The 25049-nt window shown below is 42.0% G+C and overlaps 1 protein-coding gene across 2 annotated transcripts in view; it reads right to left on the bottom strand.

Moving 5' to 3' along the window:
* Nucleotides 1-321: 321 nt before the first annotated feature.
* The window catches only part of PLPPR5 (phospholipid phosphatase related 5), a 102845-nt gene continuing 78117 nt past the window's right edge, over nucleotides 322-25049 (bottom strand). Inside the window, exons 4-7 of one of the 2 annotated variants that reach the window (XM_026674077.2) lie at nucleotides 18179-18355; nucleotides 16915-17034; nucleotides 2543-4202; nucleotides 322-2278 (exon numbers count right to left, since the gene is read on the bottom strand). In XM_026674077.2, coding sequence (XP_026529862.1) covers nucleotides 4170-4202; nucleotides 16915-17034; nucleotides 18179-18355 — 330 coding nt within the window. In that variant the 3' untranslated portion in view covers nucleotides 322-2278; nucleotides 2543-4169. Of the gene's footprint in view, nucleotides 2279-2542; nucleotides 4203-16914; nucleotides 17035-18178; nucleotides 18356-23993; nucleotides 24191-25049 lie in introns of those variants that run through there. The other variant, XM_087960618.1, reaches the window with a different exon arrangement.

Here is a 25049-nt window from a genome sequence, read left to right as displayed (position 1 = left end):
ATATGGGAATTCTACTGAAAAACCTATGAGAAAATCTATTATGTGGACCATATTCATTCAGGGACAATCAGTCATGTAAAAACAAAATAGTGGGAGGAAAAACAAAATGGAAAATGCACAAAGGGCTTTCCAAATCTGTCCAGGCACCTTGTGATCCAAAATAAACCCAGCCTACATCTCAATATATTTTAATCCACCAGATAGCCCTGGAAAAGCCCACAAGAATTTGTCAAATTCCAGCATCTTATATTGATCACATAACTTTTACAATTCGTTGAATCTCTTAACAGCCTCTTCAGAAGAAAAAAAATGACAATGTAGTTTGAAAAAAAATCATTTTATTTTCTTTAAAAATACAGTACACAGCAGTGTGTTTTCTTTCCCGCCCTGTTACTGCTGGTTCACAAAGATAACATGATAAATTTAACCCCGATACTAGGCTGTTATAAATCCTGAGAGTGACTCAGTTACATGCTGATTTACATAAGACAATATGCTGAAAAAGAATAATCTTTCTTTTAACATAAAAGAGTCTCTTCCTGAACTTATGAATCAGATATAAAATTTGCAGAATTACTGTGCTGCAATGACCAACTAAGGATTTCCTTGAAATCCTCATGGTGAATAATTTTAAGTAAAGTGGATTCTAAATTGCTATACTATACCAAGAGGTGAAAACATACTAACTATAATGAGCACATGGGATATGGTGTGATTTACCAAACACACTTGATACTTTGTGTTTCTCAAACATGGCAACTTTAAGATGGACTTCAACTCCCAGAATGCTGGCTGGGGAATTCTGGGAGGTGCAGTTCACATATTGTAAATTTGCAGAGTTTGAGAAATACTTCTTTAGTGGGTGCTGATGGTTGTAACACCCCCTGCACCTTCATAGTTAAAGGACTTGGTTTTTCATTTGTATAAGTACTTTGTAAATGTTTTGTTTCATTTAAATTATCCAGTTTTACAGAATCTTTGGGAAAATATCCATATGTCAGCTGCATATGCTTATAATAGTACTTGGTATCACACATCTAGAGGTGTGGCATTTTTAATATCCCTAGAAGAATTTAAACCACCTCAGTTGTGTTGTTTGCATTTCCTGATGGCAGTATGTGGCAAAGGTGTATTTTGAGCCAAGTGACACGGTCAGCAAAATCATGGCTCTAAACATCCAGCAGAGCCAGGTTTCCTTCATTTCAAACTGCAGGCAGGAAATCACTTAAATGAGTAAGAAATAAAGGAATTGTAGCTATGTTGGTTGGCTAGGTGGAAAAATTCAGTCTGAATGCAGTTATTACCAAGTTTATAGAAAAAAAATATTTTTAAGTCAAGGGAGAGAGAGATTTGAATTTAGATTTCAGAGAGATTTGAATTTACAAAAAAAAAATGTAAATAATATTTGTACCTATCTATATTCTGTGGTATCAGTATCAGGAAAAGGCTGCACTAATGATACTTCTAACACTGTAGGCCTTTTTAAAAATTGCTCATGGTATCATGTAACTATTGAAGAAAATGAAATGGGAATAATTGTAGCTTATCACAGATTGCTATATTCATCTTTTTAAAAATTGGCAATTGTACTACACAGAATTCATCTTTTTGTCTAGGGCAAAGCAGTCTCTTTAAGGGAAAAACATGAGTAGCTTTTTATCAAACACACTGTAACCTTTTGTGACTTTTAACTAACATCATTTGTACTTTCATGGTACGGTTAGCATTTCAATGATCATCACAAAGCAGGATTGTCTCTCTCTCTGTGTGTGTTGGGTTTGGTTCTGTGCATGTTTAAAATAATTAATAGCATTTTAAGTACTATTGTTTTAAGTGAAAGGAAATCAGGTGCGTGTCTAGCTTTTTAGTGAAATGGGTTATTTGAAAATATTTCACTTATACTGGAACTCATCCAAAAGTCTAAATCTGAAAATGTAAATTACATGGGTGATGCTGTGCATTCCCTCCCACCCATCTTAGATTGCCATGGTGAGTTAGGTATTAATATTTGATTTTTAATAAGACTGGCGACACACTGTAAAAGTGTGTTGCATTTTATAATCACTGGGTCATTAAAAAAAATGAAAGAAAATATATGCAGGTATGCATTAGCCTTATTTCTCTCTCTCTTAATTCTCTTGTCTGATGCTTTCCTGGCTTATCCAAAAAGATTACCTGAGATACAGAATAAATATTTGGAAGGATGGTAATACTTTGGTTCAACTTCAAACCATTTCGAAGACCATTTTTCAACAAAACCTTTCAAAGACTTCATCACCTACAGCAGTGATCCCCAACCTTTTTGACGCCGCGGCCCGGTACCGGCATCAGCTGGGCGCCGCGGCCCGGTACTGGCATCAGCTGGGCGCTGCCATCTTTTTTTGATGAAAACGTGCTTCCAGTGAGCTTTCTACCCGGAAAAGCTCACCGGAAGCACTTTTTCATGAAAAAAAGATGGTGGCGCCCAGCAAGCCAGCGGCCCGGTAGGAGTTGTTCTGCGGACTGGTACCGGTCCACGGACCGGTGGTTGGGGACCCCTGACCTACAGAACCCACATTAAAAGAAATTATAAACATTAAATCTCCTGGCTTTCAAGCTGTAGAACAGCCCAGCTTTGTTTTTCCTACTGTTTGAAACATCATGTGGAAATAACTTTATCTGGGAGCCTAGATCTCATTTTCAAGAAAGGCAACAAGAATTGTTGGCCATTATATAGACTGAAGCTAGATTAGGCTAGATAATATTCCATGTATTAGTAGAAGAGGTGACAGGGATAAGATCTTACCATGACAAAAATCAATTTTATGTCAATAAAGGAGGGAGCTAAATGTTCTATAGAACACCTGTTTGCAACTATTATACTAAAAGTGATAACTGCACCATGATGAGATTTAAGGTGGATCACAGCAATGGAACATTTTTAAGTGGGAATGGGGGTTAGGAATTGGACAAAAAGAAAGGGAAGCCAACGTATCAAGAGACAGTGTTCAAATGTTGAAAATTTAGACTATTAAAATGCAAACTGCTCCTCCAAAATCACACATTATTTGAGGCCAAAGGGATGAGATCAATGTACATGATCTGTGGCTTATTCTTGTCCCTAAATCTAATTGTACCTACTGTAGAGTAGAGATTATAGTGATATCCTGCTTAATGCAAACGAAGAAATATTGCACAATTCTACTTCATCTGCTGGTGAAAGAGGAAGCCTTGGATAGCAATGTTTCCCCAACGGAGTGGGGAGTGGCATCAATTTGGAATAAAAGCATATAAGATCTTCTGCCCCCACTGGGAGCAAAGAATATTCTAATTATTCCTCCCAATACGTAAAGGACAGATTCAAAGGCTTTGAAACTACTTTTACAAGTGTTTTCTAAGTCCCCGTAACCTTTAGCTACTACCCATAAAAAGCAATAATGGTACGTTATAAATGAGTCAATATATGATTATGCTGGCAAAAGGTTTGGAGTTATAAACCTTCAGTTTGTGTTTGATAGTAAAAGAATAATCTACCCCAATGTCTACATGTTCTCATTTCTAATCCTAACAACAGGGTACATTGAAGACATTTGAAGAACTACAAAATCAACTATTCAACCACATGAAGTCAGGAAAATATTGAAATAAATAATTTGTTTTAAAATAACAATAGAATACTTATCGGAGTATAAATGGCATTTTTTTTTCTTCAAAAACAGAAGCACCAGTCTTAAGAAATGTGGTATGAGAATATATAATAGGAAGTGCCAGTGGCATCTGAGTTCTGGATAAGATTCTTTTAGAAAAGTGTACACTGAAAATCGGTTTAAATGGGAGTTAAGTGTCATGCTGAGTTTTAAAGACCGGATCTCCTTGGAATACAGTCTAATACTTACATGACCAAGTTAGGAAATAAATATGCCGGAACAGGGGAAATGGTATGTTTATATGACATGCTGAGGTTCACTCTTTCCCACCCAGTCCCTAAATGGTACAATGCTTTTGGTTAGAGTTGGAAAATATTCTTAACTCAGGCATATTCTTCCTAGGTTGCTGTAAATTTTAATGCTGTTAGATCAGATTCTAAGACCAAATCAGTTTTCCTTTAATATTGAAATTGTTTCAGTCATTACGAGTGAACTGTGAAGAGAGATGATGTCCAATGTAGTGAGTAGACATCCTTTTCTCCATCATGTGACTTCTGCAAAGGCTGTGAGGTGGTTCTACAGAGGTGAAAAGAACAAAGAATAGAAGTCATTCATCTGTAAAGATGAGAGGTGATTTTCCCACTGTAGATCCCATAGTTTAGTAGTACTTCAGAAATTCAACCGTACATATCTCAAGAAAATCTAAAATGCTTTACAAAATATTTCACATACATTAAAAGAAGAAGAATAACCCAGTTTATGATTACTTTTCCATAATACTCAATTAAGTCACCACTCTTAAATGATTGAGTTCTTCATACATTTAAACTGGAACCAAATTTTACAATTATTTTATAATAAGTAACTACAATATAATTTTTAAGAACAAACATGGCAAAATCTGGTACATCAAATTGTCAATACTATTTTAATTCTGCATTTCTTGGGTTTTATAAAAAATGTTTTGTAACTCTTGAAAGTGGTATAACATGAAACAAGAGAAGCTTAAATAAAAATTGTATTTACTATTCAGCAGAATGCAAAAATGTCCTCTTTCATTAGCATTTCATCTTTATTCAAGCTAGTTCCACTATTTCATTGAGCAGGATCCATCTATATATTTCTTGCGTAAACATATTCATAAGAAAATACATGCATGCACCCAAAGCATTTTAAAAAGCTTGCTCTTTAAAAATATAGGAAGGTAATCGGTCACTCTTTTTAAGGGCCAAGTATAACCTTAAATTGGCTTAAGACATAATATGTAATATGTAGGCAGCTAACTTCCGTAATTAGTTAAAATACTGAACAAGGATGAACGGGGGGATTTGATCTATGAAAACACGATTCACTGAAATTAATATATATTTTTATGAATTTCTTTATTAGTGTACATTAGAGGCCACTGATAATAGGTTCAAGTCTTTTGCTACCGATTCTAATCTAGATCAAATCTCCTGTTCACTTAGAATTCAGTCCTTAAAGCAAAAATGAACATTTTTTTCCTCCTACATCAAAATATACAGGAATATCCTCTGGAAATTGGTTAATCAGAACTTCTCGCCTCCAAAGGGTCTAGATCTAGACTGGAAATTCATGGAAATACCCATGGAAACCGGAGATTAAAGCCCTGATTAATCAACCTCAAGTGGAGAATCTTAGTTCATTTGCTGTTTATTTTGGTGTAAAGAAAAAAAATCTGCTACTTATGTTTCTGATGTTGTGGTAAGCAATCTAGGGATTTTCAAAAGTTTTCATTATAATTCCATAGCAGCAAAGCCACTCATGCTCTAAAGAATGCTGTAAAGAAACATTTTATTTGGTAGTTTGTAGCTGAACAGCAGCAGGAAAACAACTACTTTAGAAACTACTCATAGTATGATATGGAATTGGGGTGGGATCATTTAATTGGAGTTGAAAGTGACCATAAAACTACCTGAACAATAGATCAGGCAGCATAAACCTTTTTGTAGTCAACTTACCACGGCCAACTTGCTGCTGGACATCTTGCCACAGCCAATTCACCACAGGACAACTCAACAACTTTTGCATCAAATAAATGCCTTAAAAAAAGGGGTGGAAGAAGTGCTACACAAAGTACCCAAAGGGACATTGCAGCACATATGTTCCCTGGAGCAAACTCTTTTTCCTTAAAGCTCCCAAAGACTCAAGGTAGCTCCTTCAAGAGCCTTTCCCAGGTCACATATGTATATGTGTGCACGCATATTCTGCTTCACGAGAAAGTGGTGGATGCAGAAAACCTGGGAAAATCCTTGAAGCGGCTGTTCCTCTACCAATGTTTGAACAAAAGTGCTTTTTATTTTGGTAACAGTGTGTTTCATGAAACACCCAGTTCTGTGCAAATGTTTTTGTACAGAACTATTGGGAGATTCAAGGATTTTATTTTTAGGTCAGCCATTCCTCATTCCAGAACCATATCAGGGGGAACTCCAGATGTACTACAAAGCCAATGGCAAATATGGGAAGGAATTAGAGAACTGTAAAAGGTGTCCCTATACAGGGCCCAAGATAGAGCTTGTTGGACTCCTCTGAGAATAAAACCTTCAACAATGCCTTTTGATCTAGCACTCAGTCAGAGCAGACACACTGAAACCCATGCAAAATAAAAATAAAACAAATCCAAGTTATATTATCAAATTCCTCAGTGAATGTTTGTTGGCACAAGCATTCACCATTAATTCACAGCAATGTTGTGTTTGGTTTTGGGAACAGCAATTCACAAGTTTATATTTTTGTAACATCAGAGGCAGTTACTAGTGAGACGACAGGGGGGGGGAAAAACATGCACAGCATGGCAATAGTTATTTCCAACCAACATATCACTGGAGGAGAGCAAACTGGAATAGTTCAAACTATAAAACATCACCATTAAAATAATAAATATATTAAAACTGAACCTTAAGTGCTGGATTACATTTTTAAAAATAGAGATCACATTTACGGTACTTAGCAATATGCCAAATAATGATTCTTACTATTTTAAATAGCATTCCACTCATGTAAAGTACATTTTGACAATATACTGTAGGTAATTTATAATATAAATCTTCAGTAATGCACAACTCACTAATCATTTTGAGTATGGACAAGAATACAGAATACAAGATATAATTAACTTGTATTGCTAATCATGTTCCAGCCTGTGCATTTTGTTTAAAAGACAGTATTAAACTGATCGTACGTATCCTCTTAGGTGTTAAAATATTTTTCTCCCAACTTTGCAGGAGATGAATAGGAGAGTAGAATAAAAATGCAGCTTCACAAACTTCTGCATCTCAGAGAGAACTCTGCCTGCACTGAAGGTTCAGGTATGTCCCTTGCAAGACAGCATCTAAACACACCGGTGTGCTTGTTTGCACCCATAATTTTATTGCCTTATATGAAGATGTTCAAACTGGTCCATTCCTGTTACCCAGGACAACAGCCTAAAGAGATGGGCTTTAAAAGACTGTTCTTGCAAAGGTTCTTCTTCACCTGCGTTAGCACCTGGGTTCTGCAATAAGTACAATAATTGCATCGCTTGAATCATGTTTGGACAGCTTTCATTTTTCTTCATCTTACCAGCAGGTAACATAAAAGGAAGATGGTTTTGTTTTTAGGGTTAACTTAAATAAAAAAGTATATATGTATAGACTATTTTCTGAGAGTCTGTACTGAAGGAGGACAGAAATTATGTGACACGAGTAGCGGTTCAAGAGCTATGTATAAGCAACACAGTGATCCTATACTTGGCTTGTAAAACATTTAGGTGACCCTGGAGATGTTGTGATGGTTATAAATGCAAGGACTGGTCATAAAGCATTTTTTTCAGTACTGTTGTAAACTGCAAATGGCCACTAAACAAATGGTCATAAGTCAAAAACTACTAGTATAGTAGTATTGTTCAATGTAGTGTAATGCAGTGTAGTGTAATATAGTTGAGTATAGAATGTTGACAAAAAAGAGTAACCTCTAGAGCAGGGGTGTCAAACTCAATTTCATTGAGGGCTGCATCAGTGGCCGGGGGTGGGTGTGGCCAGGGTGGAAGGGGCTAGCTTGACGTCACTCTTGTCGGGGATGCCTGTGGCGGCCCAAGTGCTCTGCCAGTGACGACAGCCTCCTGCAAGCCTCTGCCAGCAAAAACGGAGCTCGGGAGGGCTCCGTTTTCGCTGGCAGAGGCACTGTGGGCCGGTCCTTCACTGTTTCTAGGGCGGCCCCATGGGCCAGATCTAAGCAGCCTGCAGGCTGGCCTGAGTTTGATACCCCTGCTCTAGAGGGATCCTCATAACTTATTTATCTAATGCAGTGGTTAATGTGACATGCTCACCAAGCACACTGTATTGACTGAGTTTGCCTGGAATGAAACGATCTAATGCTCATAGAATGCCTCCATAGCAATGGCACTTAGACTTATATACCGCTTTGAGTGCTTTACAGCACTCTCTGAGCAGTTTACAGAGTCAGCATATTACCCCCAACAATCTGGGTCCTCGTTTTACCAATCTTGGAAAGATGGGAGGCTGAGTCAACCTTGAGTGCTGTCAGAATTGACCTCTAGGCTGTAGGCAGTTAGCCTGCAATGTTGCATTCTAACCATGGTGCCACCATGGTGTTTTCTTATAACTATCCTCCATAAGAGGATACTTTGAGCCAATCATATTTTTCTCTGTATGACAACAAGCTACACTGCTATTAAATTTCTCACAGGTACATGGAACATGAAGCCATTGGTAGCTGGATTAGAATATAATCCTTCCTGTATGCTTTGACTGAACATGTTTATGTTTAAAAATTAAGATCTAGCTATTTGGCATGGGCATCTGCAGTAGGGTCAAATACACACAAGTAGAAACATGCATCTTATTTAGGCTGAAGAGGGTAAGTTGGTATTTATCTCTTCCATACTAAAATGTTATGAACTGTTCATATTGCTAGCTGGGCAGAGTTAAAGCCTTGACATAAACTACATCACCTAGGATGTAATATGAATTTATAAACATTAGAAATAGAATGTAGATATAATATTCCACTGCTCCCATGTTCCTCTGCCAGTTTACAGTTTTCTCCCTGCTTGGCTTTGACATTTGGAATCAAAACAGTGCTGTGGCTGAGATGTAAAATTAGGATTGAAAAAAACCCAAGTTTGAATCCAATCAGTCATAGAACCTCACCAATTAATTAGATTCACTGTCTATCTCTCAGCCTAGCCTACATTAAGGGCTGTTGTAGGAAAAAACTGGAGGAGCAAGTTATATATAAAACGTACCACTTTTTGAGATCCTAGGAGGAACATGAGATAGCAACCTAAGAAGTAATAATAAAAATAATAGCAACAACAGAGTTGTACTGGCTTGGATTCTGGATAAAGTGTCTGATGTAATGATGCCTAAGTAGAGAAGGCAGACTATATGAATTGTTTCCTCTTATTCATGCATTTTTTAAATTGAACATTTAGCTGCCTCACAATGTTAATGTGGGCAAATAAAAGCCTTTATTTTGACATCTCACAGGAAGGTAACAGAACGGATTACACAAAAGATAACACCCATCAACCAGATGCTTGCTTGAACAAATGAGATGGGAAAACAGGTTGATTTTTGAGATGGAACTGAATAAAGACTTCTATAACATTTCACCCTCTGCTGTAACTGCCATGGTTTTCAATCAAACCAAACTGAGGGGGTTACCCTGAGGAGAAAAGAAAACCAAGAAACAAAATATCTAACATCCCAGTCCTACACCATTTATTTATCTATTTCCCACCTTATTTATTATTCAATTAGTTTGATAGTGAACATACCTAATATCATTCCTCCTCTTATTTTCCCCACTGCAACAACCTTCTGAGGTGGGTTGGGCTGAGAGAGAGTGATTGGCCCAAAGTCACCCAACCAATTTGTCATTCTTAAGGTGGGATTAGAACATAAACCATCCTGGTTTCTAGCCTGGTGCCTTGACCACTAGACCAATCAAGCTCAATTTACACACAAGCAATCTCACACATACATGCAAAACGTCCGCATCCACTGTATAACAAGCACTCAAGTCTGTCAAACTGACAGGGGTATTTGGGGTAAAGAAAAAGGGTGTTGGTACTTACCTGACACGCCCGTTCTCTTTGAGCTGTGAAGAGCATCCAGCAGTGGGAGGTGCTTCAGTCTCTGCATGTCTAGGCTGGGCTTAATTTGTGGAACGCTCCTCCTCCTCCACGGTACTCCTCCCCAGCGTTCCCCAGTTTTGGCGAAGACGAGATACATAACCGCCCTCGTCCTCAATGCCCTAACAACTCATTGGCTGAAACAGGACCCCACCAGATGGAAAAAAAGGGTGGGGCTGGATGCTCTTCACAGCTCAAAGAGAACGGGCGTGTCAGGTAAGTACCAATGCCCTTTCTCCCATGAGCTGTTCAGAGCATTCAGTAGTGGGACATACCGAAGCTTGGCCTGTCCGTCTGGCCTGGAATCTCCTCCTGGTCCCTGTGGACCTGTTGCAGAACTCTTCTGCCAAAGGAGGCCTCAACGGATGCAAACACATCTATTTTATAATGCCTAATGAATGGCGATGGAGAGGCCCAAGTTGCGGCTTGACAAATTTCAATTATTGGTGCCTGTGGCCCACGCTGCCGATGTTGCAGCGCTCCTTGTTGAATGAGCTGTTATGCCCCTGGGCACCTGCAGGGATTGAGTCTGATACGTTTTCGCTATTGCGGCCCGTAGCCAACGGCCTATTGTAGAAGGTGAGACCTTGCATCCCTGAGTGTTGGGCTGAAAAGACACAAATAAGGCCTCCGTTTTTCTGAAAGCCGCTGTGCGGTTGATATATATTTGCAATGCTCGCCTCACATCAAGGCTATGCCATTGTAGTTCCATCCCTTGGGATGGTCTGGGACAAAAATTAGGAAGTATCAGCTCTTGTGCCCTATGAAAGACCGAGTTAATTTTGGATATAAATGTAGGATCAGGACGAAGGACCACCCGGTCAGAATGGAAAACACAAAGATCTTGTCTGACAGACAAGGCTGCAATCTCCGAAATACGATGAGCAGAAGTGATCGCTACAAGGAAAACTACTTTATACGTCAGAAATTGGAGACTTGATGATTTCAAGGGTTCGAAAGGGCCCTTAGTGAGTGCGACAAGGACCTTGTTAAGGTCCCAGGTGGGATAACAGTGTACCGCTGGAGGGCGTAAATTTGTGGCTCCTCGAAGGAAACTCCGTATGCGTGGATGATGGGAAAGAGAAAGTAGACCTTCACAAGTGAGAACTGACGCTAAGGCCGCCACCTGTCTTTTCAACGTATTAGGTGATAAACCCTTGTCAAGTCCCTCTTGCAAGAACTCTAGGATTTGAGCCACAGATGGAGAGGTGGGATCAATTCGAGACTTGGTACACCATTTGCAGAAACTGGACCATGTGGAGTTGACCATGTGGAGTAAATGCGAGTTGTTGAGGGGTGGACCATGTGGAGAGACCATGTGGAGTAAATGCGAGTTGTTGAGGGGTGTCTGGCGGCTTGGATAGTGGCAATAACTCTGTTGGAAAACTTTTCGCTCTTCAGACAACTCCGCTCAACCTCCTGACAGTCAGGTGCAACCATTGAGGGTCCGGATGTTGAAGGGGTCCCTGGGTTAACAAAACCCTGGCTGGTGGAATTCTCCATGGTGTTGATACGGATAGACTGCGGAGGTCTGCAAATCACGGCCGTCTGGGCCAGTAAGGAGCTACTAGAAGTAGTTCCGCCCTCTCATCTAGCAGTTTCTGGATGACCTTGGGAACCAGTGGAAGTAGCAGGAATGCATACAGAAGTCCCGGGGGCCAACGACAGCAGAGCGAGTTGAAGTTCTCCGCTCCTTGCGAGGGGTACCTGGAAAAAAATCTCGGGAGCTGAGCGTTGAGGGGGGAAGCGAACAGGTCCACCACCGGCTGTCCAAATGTCCTGACCGCTTCTTGAAACGGACGGATGGAGGTGCCACTCCGATTGATTGATGGTGGCCCTGCTCAGCCAGTCTGTCTGTGTATTCGACAGATCCGAAATGTGCTCTGCTCTGATGGAAAGTAGGTTGCTCTCCACCCAACAACACAAGCGCTCTGCTTCTCGCGTGAGATGTTTCGACTGTGTGCCCCCCTGTTGGTTTATGTGAGCTTTGGCTGTTACGTTGTCGGTCAATATTAGTATGTGCTGATTGTGTACTAGTGATTGCGGAGAGCCAGGTGTACTGCTCGAAGCTCCAGCCAGTTTATGCTGCACGACTGTTCTATGGCGGACCAGAGGCCTTGGGTTGTGAGCGATTGAATGTGCGCTCCCCATCCAAACAGGCTGGCATCGGTGGTGATGCTAAGTCTGTGTGGCTCTTTGAAGAGGCAGCCTCTGTTGATGACTGGTCTGGTCTACCAGAGGAGAGATATGAGGACCTTTGATGGTAGCCTGACCTTGTATTTGGAGTTGCTTCAGCCGGAGTGCTGGTACAGGAGCAGGAACCACTGGAGGGATTTAGTGTGGAGCCGGGCCCAAGGGATGATAGAGATACATGAGATCATCTTGCCTAACAATTTTGATAGTTCAGCTAGGGACACCCTCTTAAGACCCCTGATCTCCTTAACTAATTGCTGAATGCTATTTAGTCTATCTGGTGACAGGTAAACTTTGCCTTATCTATGACTGCCCCCAGATGGGTTAACCGAGTCGATGGTGTTAAATGACTCTTTTTCCAATTTATTGAGAAGCCGTGTTGTTGTAGGGATTGTAATGTGTTCTGAGTGTCTTTGACTGCTTGATGGGCGGAAGATGACAAAATCAAGATGTCATCAAGATAACACTGGAGTCGTACGGGGATATCATGGAGATGAGCAGCTAGCGCTGCGAGAACCTTCGTGAAGGTCCTGGGGCAGAAGCTACTCCGAAAGGAAGGGCCACATATTCAAAATGGTGGTTATTATAACAGAATCTCAGAAATTTATAGTGGGAAGGCCAAATAGCAATATGCAGGTACGCCTCCGTCAGGTCTATGGACGTGAGGACGTCACCCTTTCTGATGCCAAGTAAGATAGATTGCAGGGTGCATTTTAAACTTGCAATATACTAAGAAACGGTTGAGACATTTCAGATCTAATATTGCTCTCCACCCCCCCGAACTTTTTGGAACAACAAAAAGATGTGAATAGAAACCTCGCCCTCGTTGGGTGGTGGCTACTGGCTGGATGGCTCGTATATCCAGTAGGTGTTGGATAGCTGTTTCCATGAGATTACATTTAACCGGGTCTCTGGAGAGAGGGCATGACATGAAAAAATCTGGGGGAGTGGATTGGAACTCCAGCGCAAGGCCAAATCTAATCGTGTCCCTGACCCAGGAATCAGAGGTTGAGGAGTCCCATTGGTCTGCAAATAATTTAAGGCATCTGCCAATGGGGGTCGGGTCCAGGGAGTTATCTTGGACGCTGAAAGGGCCTGTTTCCTGCTCCCTGAAAGGATCTTTTGGATTGACCACCCCTTCTGCCCCTATCCCCGAAGTTGGACCTGTCTGGCTGCTGCCCTGGTCTGAATTTCTGGGTGAAAAAGATCCCTGGTAAAAGGGCCGAAAGGATCCCCTCCAAAAGGACTGAGGGTTTCTAGGATCTGACTTCCGAAAAAGGGAAGGAAGAATTTTCTTTTTGTTACGGGTTTCAATTAGTAGCGGATGAAGGGAAGGGCCAAACAGTCTGTCTCCCACAAATGGGGATGAAGCCAGCTTGCATTTGTGCTTAAAATCCGCTTGCCAATGTTTTAACCATAGCAAGCGTCGCGCTGTGACATGTGAAGTAATGGCCCTGGCTGAAAACTTGACTGCATGATAAGTTGCGTCAGCTGAGAATTCAGCAGCTGCTATAAGTTTAGCAATATCTTGGTGCGCTCTAAGATTAGAATTAGGGACACGTTCCCGTAAGAGGCGGAGCCATCTGAGAGAAGAACGGGTGAAGAAGGAGGCGGCCGTGGCTGCTCTGATGGCCCACGCGTCAGACTGATGGGCTGTGCATAGGGCTAGCTCGGCCCGTTTTTCCTCCGGCTTTAATGCCTCCAGCGCATCACTGGGAATGGAGGAGGACGCTAATCCCACTATAGGTTCATCTACCTCGGGAGAATTCAATAATTTTGAGAAATCAGGGGCCAAATTGAAATATTTCCTGTCATATCCAGTGGGGGCTGGGTACACCGCTGCAGAGGCCCACTGTTTCTGTACCAAGTCCGGAAACATGGGAGGAACTGGGATCACCTCTGCTTCAACTACCGGTTGGTTGAAAATTAGATCCTTTGGTCCCTCTTCCGAAGGAGTTGGAGTGGTAGAAGGGGTCGACTTGTTTAGGTGTGCAATATTTTTTGCCTTAAACAAGAGAGATCTGAAAAGTTGTGGGCGGAATAAGCCTGTAAAAACAGGTTTGTCAGGAACAAGGCCCTCATCCTCAGACATTCCCCTTTCTAAGGGGTCTGCTTCTGACAGGGGCTCGCTGTCATGTATTGATCCTGATTCAATCTCTTCCATTTGATCAATTTGATCCACTTCTTCCTCCTCCTCCTCCTCAGTCGGCCCTTGGAGGGGGACCTCCTCTTGTAAATGTACCTGGGTATGGTGCTGCTCCGACCTGGTCAATGACCTCAGCGATTGGGAATCATGATCGGTGATCACAGGATATTCCCTGGTCATAACTGTGTGTTGAAGACCTGCTGCGATTCCCTGGTGGATTGCCAGCTCCATCCAGGCCTTCATCCTCTCTGGAACTTCCTCTGTAAGACTATCGTCCTGACGAAGACCGGCAGCCGTCGAAGTGAATGTGGCTTCGGGAGCCCTTCGCGTGGTCGGTGTCCCAGATACTTGGACCTTTTGGCCTTGGGGAGCCAAGCTGTTCCTGGATGAGAGGGAGAGATCTAGGGGAGGAGGAGGGTGGGAAGAGGTAGACAGACCTGGGCTGGAGGAGGGGAAGTCCTGTGAGACCTTGTGCGCCTCCCGTGTGCACTTATCTATCTGTTTTTGTAAAGCTTTATGGTGCCTGATGGTGTCCCTTTCTGAAGTTTTAGAATTCCCTTTAGCCTGCTTAGGTTTGTGCTGAGATTTGGCTTTGACCTTCAAGGATGAGGTCTGAGAGCTGCTACCATCTGCCATTTTGATTGAAATTGGAATTGCAGTATGCTTGTTATACAATGCAATACTGTGAAGGCGGTTGGCACGCCCAGGGGCCTGATCTGAGGACAGACCTGATGCCCTGATGATGTTTTTAATGCCTCCTTTCCTGTTGTTTTTTTTTTTGAATAATACCTATCTAAAATGAGTTGTATCTCAGTAATAATATTTTATTGATATTAAAATATTATACTGAAGAGATTATTATTATTATTATTATTATTATTATTATTATTATTATTACCACTAACATATATATATATAATCAATATGTATATGAATATTAATTAAGTGGCACAATGTTATGTGCTGAGAAACCAAACAGCCAAATTGAGAATGCCTAAAGGCCCAGATTGATAAGGATAGAGGCCTTCAACAGCTTCCCTGCACAGGTGGACAAAGGCCTAGGTGCTCGCTGTTGTGCCGCTGGGTTGATTGGGCTGTGAGGGTTAAGCCAACAATTTAACTGTAAGAATAGCCTCAAACGTAGAAAAAAACCAAGACAAGGGTATAATGGTCCCCAGTATTTCTGAAGGGAACCTCTGCTCAGAACAGAGCTACCTCACACAGCACAAAATGGAATACAGGCGCGCGGTCTTGTAAGAAAAGATGGCCTCCGGCCGTTAATCTTTTGGCGCGCTCCCTAGCAGCAAACTCCTGCCGTGTAAAGGAATAGCCTCCAATGGCTTTTCCTATGAGGCTAAATGGAGGGGAAGGGTGGAAGGTACTAAGTATTTGAATCCTCCACTCCAAATGGCGTTCAGAGGAGGAAGGAAAGCGATACGACTCTGTTGGGAGCAAAGAACTCACGCCGCTGTTCGAGTAAAGAAACGCTGTGGCAATCGGTCGGAATGGCAGGGGTAGGAAGATCGGTTGTGGGGAGGGGGCGCGGAGCAGTGCTGAAGCCTCCCGCCGCTTTGGGGCACGAAATGGCGCTTCCCTGAAATGCGAGCGATCTCTGCAATGCGAGCCAACTTCGAGAAATCGCGATGGGATTAGAAGGCTAAAGTATTCTAAAGACAAGCTGATTAACTTTCAAACCTGCTAGCAAGGAAAGAATTTTTCCTGTTTTGGCCAAGGAAGAATCACAAGCACTGTCTATCTCTCACGAGGCTGAGCCAAAACTGGGGAACACTGGGGAGGAGTACCGTGGAGGAGGAGGAGCGTTCCACAAATTAAGCCCAGCCTAGATATGCGGAGACTGAAGCACCTCCCACTACTGGATGCTCTGAACAGCTCATGGGAGAAAGTGTATGTTAGTGTTCAAAGAAGTCATTAATTTTATGCAAATAGCCTCCTGCAAACACTGCTCAAACAGAAGTCTTCTCCTAAATGTCATTTGAACAATTAGGCGCATATAAAAAGTGCATTTGTATATGTCAGGGGTGTCAAACTCGATTTCATTGAGGGCCTTATCAGGGTTGTGTTTGACTTCCAGGGGCTGGGGTGGGGGTGGCCAGCTTGATGTCACTCGTGTCAGGGGCGCCTGTGGTGGCCCAAGTGCTCTACCAGTGAAAATGAGATCCCAAGGTCTGTTTTCGGCTGCGATAGCTTCCTGCAATTCTCTTCCAGCGAAAACGGAGTTTGGGAGAGCTGCACACAGCCCTCCCGAGCTCTGTTTTTGCTGGCAGAGGCACCGTGGGCTCATTGTTTTCAGGGCGGCCTGCAGGCCAGATCTAAGCATCCCGCAGGCCAGATGCAGCCCGTGCCCCTTGAGTTTGACACCTGTGTATATTTTAGTCTTTTATACAGCCACAAAACCATCACTGGACAACTCATGTATCCTTTGGACTGAGACGTTTGGACACAATAAGGAATTTTAATTTAGCTTATTAAATTAATTAACTGAAGAGAATGTTTCAGTCCCTTCTTCCTAATGTTGTGAGAGGAAGAAGGCTGTCTTTTGTGATAAAGTGTGATTTAACTGCACAATATAAAATTACCCTTTTTTCTTTATACTTTATACCTTTTTTCTTCATGGCCTCCTACAATCCTTGAGAAGATACAAAAGGGTTCTCTTCGGTCAACCATAATTTATGAGGTGGACTTGAAGATTTGCTCCTCTTACAAAAATTAAGCAAGGCAACCATTCTACCTCATATTCACCACAAAGGTTATCAATTCACAAGAGGCCTTACCTTTACTACAGAATGTTCTACCCGAGGGATGCTGATCATAGACATTTGTCCCAGATTGTCCATGTGCGACTGTTCATGTTCTGGTTGCCTACCTCTAAAATTATTAACCACACATACCACCTAGAAAAAAAAGAAAGTTCTTAGATACCATGAAGCCATTATAACACCGGAGTCTTGCTGGAAATACCATTACAATTAAAACTGTACAATTTCCAAAATATATGCACCCCACCCCCCAAAAAAAGTTTTAATTTCATGCACTGTGAATTCATGTAATTATAAATCCAGTACAGGTAGTTCTCGACTTACAACTTGGTGACCGTTCAAAGTTACAACAGCACTGAAAAAATTATTTATGACCATTTCTCACACTTATGACCATTGCAGCATCCCCATGGTCACCTGTATGCTTGGCAACTGACTCACATTTATGACAATTGCAGTGTCCCAGGATCATGAGATCCCCTTTTGCGACCTTCTGACAAAGCAAAGTCAATGGGGAAGCCAGATTCACTTAACTGTTACTAATTTAACAAATGTAGTGATTCGCTTAACAAATGTGAAAGAAAAAGCATAAAATGGGGCAAAATTCAAATTTTTCACTTAGCAACATATATTTTAGGTTCCATTGTGGTTGTAAATTGAGGACTACCTGTATAGTGGGAGGAGAATTTGCCACATTATTCCTGGGGTTTAAAACAGTATTTTCAAACATTTAGGCAATATTTCCAAACTATAATAATTGCAGAGGGTGTAGCTTGATAGAATGGGACCTTAAAAATGGAACATCTTTAAATTAAAATAGAAACATGACAGTGTAAGGGCAGATACTTGATGAGGCTGGAATCCTGGATTCTCAGGCCTGAGAAAGTCATTTTATAAACAAGGGATGGATAATCTTGGAAAGAAGCAACTCAGTAACTACAGACTCAAAAATGCAGGAGAAAGGAGTCACATGGAAATGATAATGATAACGATAAGAAGAACTCTTTAAAAATTGCTCTCTGAATAGAATAGTCTAACAGTACAAAGCTCATAGATGGAATAACATGATGCAATACGATGACTTTAGCCAGGGAGAATAATAAACACTTGTATTTACTGAAATACAGCATATGATTTTATATAGTTCTTTAATCAAGCATTTAATTATAAATGCTTGTCATTCTTGAGAATAGCCTGTATCCTGACAGATTAATGAAATGATGGATTCTACAAAGAGTCAGACATATAATAGGTAGAAAAATGTGTAGCTTATACATACCAAAAACACTGCTATTGAAATACCGACGAGAAATCCTGCTATCACATCTGACCAGTGATTTCGATATTCTGCTACTCTGTTGATACCAGTAAGAAATGCCATACACATTATGCTCAAGCAAAGAACTGGTTTTGCCAGCCTGGTTCCTCTGGCCTTTATTGTGTGGGTGATGTACATCTAGGAACAAACAATAATAATAAAAAAAGGTAATGAAAATAAATGCAATGCAATATCCATCGATTTTCATCCAGTTATTGAGGATTTTGAATACCTGTCCCACTTTTGAAGAGTAATGATTTTTTTTTAAAAAAAATCATATAAATTAACATTTATGCCAGGAATCCAAAGTTGTTATTGGTTTATTTATTGGATTTCTATCCTGCTTTTGGACTGAAATACACTGCAACCCTGAAAATTACGTCTTTTTGTGCCCTCATCCCCTGGTTGAGACCGGTGATAAATATTAATACAGAAACAGGCACAATCCATGATCGAGTGAGAACCAGAGATGGGTAGCTCTCAGCTTACAACCACAATTGAGCTCAAAATTTCTGCTCATCAGCGAAAAAGTTGTTAACTGAGTTTTGCCCCATTTTGATGACCTTTCTTGCCACCGTTGTTAAATGAATCACTCTAGCAGAGGTGGCATTCAGCAGGTTCTGACCAGTTCTGGAGAACCGGTAGCGGAAATTTTGAGTAGTTCGGAGAACCAGTAAATACCACCTCGGACTGGAGATTTTACAGTATCCTTCTTCCCCTGCCACGGCCACCGGTAGTAAAAAAAAAATTGAATCCCACCACTGCACTGTAGTTGTTATTAACCTAGTTGTTAAGTGAATCTGGCTGATTTTGTTGACTTGGGTTTGTCAGAACGTTACACAAGATAAATACATGCTGGTTGCCAAGCATCCGAATTTTGATGTGACTACAGGGATGCAGCAACAGTCATAAGTGTGAAAAAACAGTCCTGAATCACAGTCCTGTTTTTTTAAAACTTTGAACTAAATGAAGGGTTATAAGTCAAGGACGACCTGTATGGTTATATTTCTCATTTGTGTTAAAGATTCCTCCCTCTTCCCACAATGCATTTAGTGTCACAGTTCTCTGTGCATAGAGATTAAGTGTTATGGCTATTTGGGCTCATTTATGTACATAACGGGGACGCGGTGGCTCAGTGGCTAAGATGCTGAGCTTGTCGATCAGAAAAGTTGGCAGTTCGAATCCCTAGCGCCGCATAATGGAGTGAGCTCCCGTTACTTGTCCCAGCTTCTGCCAACCTAGCAGTTCGAACGCATGTAAAAATGCAAGTAGAAAAATAGGGACCACTTTGGTGGGAAGGTAGCAGTGTTCCGTGCGCCTTCAGCGTTTAGTCATGCTGGTCACATGACCACAGAGACGTCTTCAGATAGCACCGGCTCTTCGGCTTTGTAACAGAGATGAGCACTGCCTCCTGGAGCCAGAAACGACTAGCACGTATGTGCAAGGGAAACCTTTACTTTTACCTATGTATATAACACTACACAAACAGAATTTTCTTGAATAATTTGACTGCTCTTAATCTAACTTAATCATAACTCTTAATCTCTATGCACTGAGAACTGTGACACTAAATGCATTGTGGGAAGAGGGAGGAATCTTTAACACAAAGTTAAAAAGAAATTCTGAAAATAATAAGGAGAAAAACTAATCCTACTTTTATATTGAATATACAGAGGCACATTTAGTAATATTGGAGAGGAAAGGCACTTTTTTTACTTGCATTTTCGTGTACATGCAAGTGCAATCAACATTAGGCAACTATGTTGTGTGCAGAGAAGTGCGATTGAAATTGTTCAGTTAATTAAAAATATTTATGCTGGCTAAATATCTTGCAAGACATAGTCTAGCTAGCAATCTTGTCAGAGTTTATGGCCATCATCCAACACTGCTGCACTTTAAAGTAAAATGAAGAGATTGGGTGCCTAGAATTCCATTAAATTAGAACTTACTTTTTTCTTTGTTGTTTGGCAAAATGTGTTCACTGTAGGCAAGAATCTTCTATATATATATAAAAGAGAAATACCACTCGCATATCATCACAAAATCTCCAGAACCGTAAAGCCTACAAACTTGAAATTGGGCGTTGGTTCTTACCTGATACGCCCCTTCTCGGCGAGCCGCAAGGAGCATCCAGAGACTGGGATGTGCTTCCGAGTCCTCTTCTTGCAGGCTGAGCTTTAGATGAGGAAACGCTCCGCCCCCCTCACGTGACATCGCGGAGCAGCCTCCCAGTTTTTGCGATAACGAGAAGAGAGGTTATTGATTCTTTCTAATCTACTATTGGCTCCTTGGCTGAAGAAAGAGCCCCCACCAGACGGAGAAATTAGGGTGGGGCTGGATGCTCCTGCGGCTCGAAGAAGGGGCGTATCAGGTAAGAACCAACGCCCATTCTCCCTCGAGCCGCTGGAGATCCAGAGACTGGGACATACCAAAGCTGGGCTGTCCAATATCTTGGTGCGCTCTAAGATTAGAATTAGGGACATGTTCCCGTAAGAGGCGGAGCCATCTGAGAGAAGAACGGGTGAAGAAGGAGGCGGCCGTGGCTGCTCTGATGGCCCACGCGTCAGACTGATGGGCTGTGCATAGGGCTAGCTCGGCCCGTTTTCCTCCGGCTTTAATGCCTCCAGCGCATCACTGGGAATGGAGGAGGACGCTAATCCCACTATAGGTTCATCTACCTCGGAGTATTCAATAATTTTGAGAAATCAGGGGCCATATTTCCTGTCATATCCAGTGGGGGCTGGGTACACCACTGCAGAAGCCCACTGTTTCTGTACCAGGTCCGAAAACATGGGAGGAACTGGGATCACCTCTACTTCAACTACTGGTTGGTTGAAAATTAGATCCTCTGGTCCCTCTTCCGAAGGAGTTGGAGTGGTAGAAGGGGTCGACTTGTTTAGGCGTGCAATATTTTTTGCCTTAAACAAGAGAGATCTGAAAAGTTGTGGGTGGAATAAGCCTGTAAAAACAGGTTGGTCAGGAATAAGACCCTCATCCTCAGACATTCCCCTTTCTAAGGGGTCTGCTTCTGACAGGGGCTCGCTGTCATGTATTGATCCTGATTCAATATCTTCCATTTGAGCAATTTGATCCGCTTCTTCTTCCTCCTCCTTCTCCTCCTCAGTCAGCCCTTGGAGGGGGACCTCCCCTTGTAAATGTACCTGGGTATGGTGCTGCTCCGACCTGGTCAATGACCTCAGCGATTGGGAATCATGATCGGTGATCACAGGATATTCCCTGGTCATAACTGCGTGTTGAACATCTGCTGCGATTCCCTGGCGGATTGCCAGCTCCATCCAGGCCTTCATCCTCTCTGGAACTTCCTCTGTAAGACTATCGTCCTGACGAAGACCAGCAGCCGTCGGAGTGAATGTGGCTTCGAGAGCCCTGTGGTCGGTGTCCCAGATACTTGGGCCTGTTGGCCTTGGGGAGCTAAGCTGCGCCTGGATGAGAGGGAGAGATCTAGGGGAGGAGGAGGGTGGGAAGAGGTAGATGGACCTGGGCTGGAGGAGGGGAAGTCCTGTGAGACCTTGTGCGCCTCCCGTGTGCACTTATCTGTTTTTGTAAAGTTTTATGGCGCCTGATGGCGTCCCTTTCTGAAGTTTTAGAATTCCCTTTAGCCTGCTTAGGTTTGTGCTGAGATTTGGCTTTGACCTTCAAGGATGAGGTCTGAGAGCTGCTACTATCTGCCATTTCGATTGAAATTGGAATTGCAGTATGCTTGTTATACAATGCAATACTGTGAAGGCGGTTACGCCAGGGGCCTGATCTGAGGACAGACCGGTTGCCCTGATGATGTTTTTATTGCCCACTTTCCTCTTTTTTTTTTTTTTTTGAATAATACCTATCTAAAATGAGTTGTATCTCAGTAATAATATTTTATTGATATTAAAATATTATACTGAAGAGAAAATTATTATTGTTGTTGTTGTTATTGTTATTATTATTGTAACCATATATATACACATATATAGCAATATGTATATGAATATTAATTAAGTGGCACGATGTTATGTGCTGAGAAACCAAACAGCCAAATTGAGAACGCCTAGAGGCCCAGATTGATAAGGATAGAGGCCTTCAACAGCTTCCCTGCACAGGCGGACACAGGCCTAAGTGCTCGCTGTTGTGCCTCTGGGTTGATTGGGCTGTGAGGGTTAAGCCAACAATTTAACTGTAAGAATAGCCTCGAATGTAGAAAAAAACCAAGACAAGGGTATAATGGTCCCCAGTATTTCTGAAGGGAACCTCTGCTCGGAACAGAGCTACCTCACACAGCACGAAATGGAATACAGGCGCGCGGCCACGAGGTCTTGTGAAAAAGATGGCCTCAGGCCGTTAATCTTTGGCGCGCTCCCCAGCAGCAAACTCCCACCGTGTAAAGGAATAGCCTCCGATGGCTTTTCCTATGAGGCTAAACGGCGGGGAAGGGTGGAAGGTACTAAGTATTTGAATCCTCCACCCCAAATGGCGTTCAGAGGGGGAAGGAAAGCGATACAACTCTGTTGGGAGCAAAGAACTCACGCCGCTGTTCGGGTAAAGAAACGCTGCAGCAATCGGTCGGAATGGCAGGGGTAGAAAGATCGGTTGTGGGGAGGGGGCACGGAGCAGCGCCGAAGCCTCCCGACGCTTTGGGGCGCGAAATGGCGCTTCCCTGAAATGCGAGCGATCTCTGTAATGCGAGTCAACTTCGAGAAATCGCAATGGGATTAGAAGGCTAAAGTATTCTAAAGACAAGCTGATTAACTTTCAAACCTGCTAGCAAAGAAAGAATTTTTCCTGTTTCGGCCAAGGAAGAATCACAAGCACTGCCTATCTCTCACGAGGCTGAGCCAAAACTGGGGAATGCTGGGGAGGAGTACCGTGGTGGAGGAGGAGCGTTCCACAAATTAAGCCCAGCCTAGACATGCAGAGACTGAAGCACCTCCCACTACTGGATGCTCTGAACAGCTCATGGGAGAAAGTGTATATTAGTGTTCAAAGAAGTCATTAATTTTATGCAAATAGCCTCCTGCAAACACTGCTCAAACAGAAGTCTTCTCCTAAATGTCATTTGAACAATTAGGCGCATATAAAAAGTGCATTTGTATATGTCAGGGGTGTCAAACTCGATTTCATATGAGGGCCTTGTCAGGGTTGTGTTTGACTTCCAGGGGCTGGGGTGGGGGTGGCCAGCTTGACGTCACTCGTGTCAGGGACGCCTGTGGTGGCCCAAGTGCTCTGCCAGCGAAAATGAGATCCCAAGGTCTGTTTTCGGCTGTGATAGCTTCCTGCAATTCTCTTCCAGCGAAAACAGAGTTTGGGAGGGCCGCACACAGCCCTCCCGAGCTCTGTTTTTGCTGGCAGAGGCACCGTGGGCTCATTGTTTTCAGGGCGGCCTGCAGGCCAGATCTAAGCATCCCGCAGGCCAGATGCAGCCCGCGGGCCTTGAGTTTGACAACTGTGTATATTTTAGTCTTTTATACAGCCACAAAACCATCACTGGACAACTCATGTATCCTTTGAACTGAGACGTTTGGACACAATAAAGAATTTTAATTTAGCTTATTAAATTAATTAACTGAAGAGAATGTTTCAGTCCCTTCTTCCTAATGTTGTGAGAGGAAGAAGGCTGTCTTTTGTGATAAAGTGTGATTTAACTGCACAATATAAAATTACCCTTTTTTCTTTACACTTTATACCTCTTTTCTTCATGGCCTCCTACAATCCTTGAGAAGATACAAAAAGGTTCTCTTCGGTCAACCATAATTTATGAGGTGGACTTGAAGATTTGCTCCTCTTACAAAAATTAAGCAAGGCAACCATTCTACCTCATATTCACCACAAAGGTTATCAATTCACAAGAGGCCTTACCTTTACTACAGAATGTTCTACCCGAGGGATGCTGATCATAGACATTTGTCCCAGATTGTCCATGTGTGACTGTTCATGTTCTGGTTGCCTACCTCTAAAATTATTAACCACACATACCACCTAGAAAAAAAAGAAAGTTCTTAGATACCATGAAGCCATTATAACACCGGAGTCTTGCTGGAAATACCATTACAATTAAAACTGTACAATTTCCAAAATATATGCACCCCACCCCCCCAAAAAAGTTTTAATTTCATGCACTGTGAATTTATGTAATTATAAATCCAGTACAGGTAGTTCTCGACTTACAACTTGGTGACCGTTCAAAGTTACAACAGCACTGAAAAAATTATTTATGACCATTTCTCACACTTATGACCATTGCAGCATCCCCATGGTCACCTGTATGCTTGGTAACTGACTCACATTTATGACAATTGCAGTGTCCCAGGATCATGAGATCCCCTTTTGCGACCTTCTGACAAAGCAAAGTCAATGGGGAAGCCAGATTCACTTAACTGTTACTAATTTAACAAATGCAGTGATTCGCTTAACAAATGTGAAAGAAAAAGCATAAAATGGGGCAAAATTCAAATTTTTCACTTAGCAACATATATTTTAGGTTCCATTGTGGTTGTAAATTGAGGACTACCTGTATAGTGGGAGGAGAATTTGCCACATTATTCCTGGGGTTTAAAACAGTATTTTCAAACATTTAGGCAATATTTCCAAACTATAATATAATTGCAGAGGGTGTAGCTTGATAGAATGGGACCTTAAAAATGGAACATCTTTAAATTAAAATAGAAACATGACAGTGTAAGGGCAGATACTTGATGAGGCTGGAATCCTGGATTCTCAGGCCTGAGAAAGTCATTTTATAAACAAGGGATGGATAATCTTGGAAAGAAGCAACTCAGTAACTACAGACTCAAAAATGCAGGAGAAAGGAGTCACATGGAAATGATAATGATAACGA

Source organism: Notechis scutatus, chromosome 3, assembly GCF_049901735.1.
Source record: "Notechis scutatus isolate UNSWTSFEM ecotype Mainland chromosome 3, rNotScu1.2, whole genome shotgun sequence".
Classification (NCBI taxonomy): Eukaryota; Metazoa; Chordata; class Lepidosauria; order Squamata; family Elapidae; genus Notechis; species Notechis scutatus.
The sequence above is the reverse complement of the archived record's forward strand: the minus strand, read 5'-3'. Positions and strand labels throughout refer to the sequence as shown.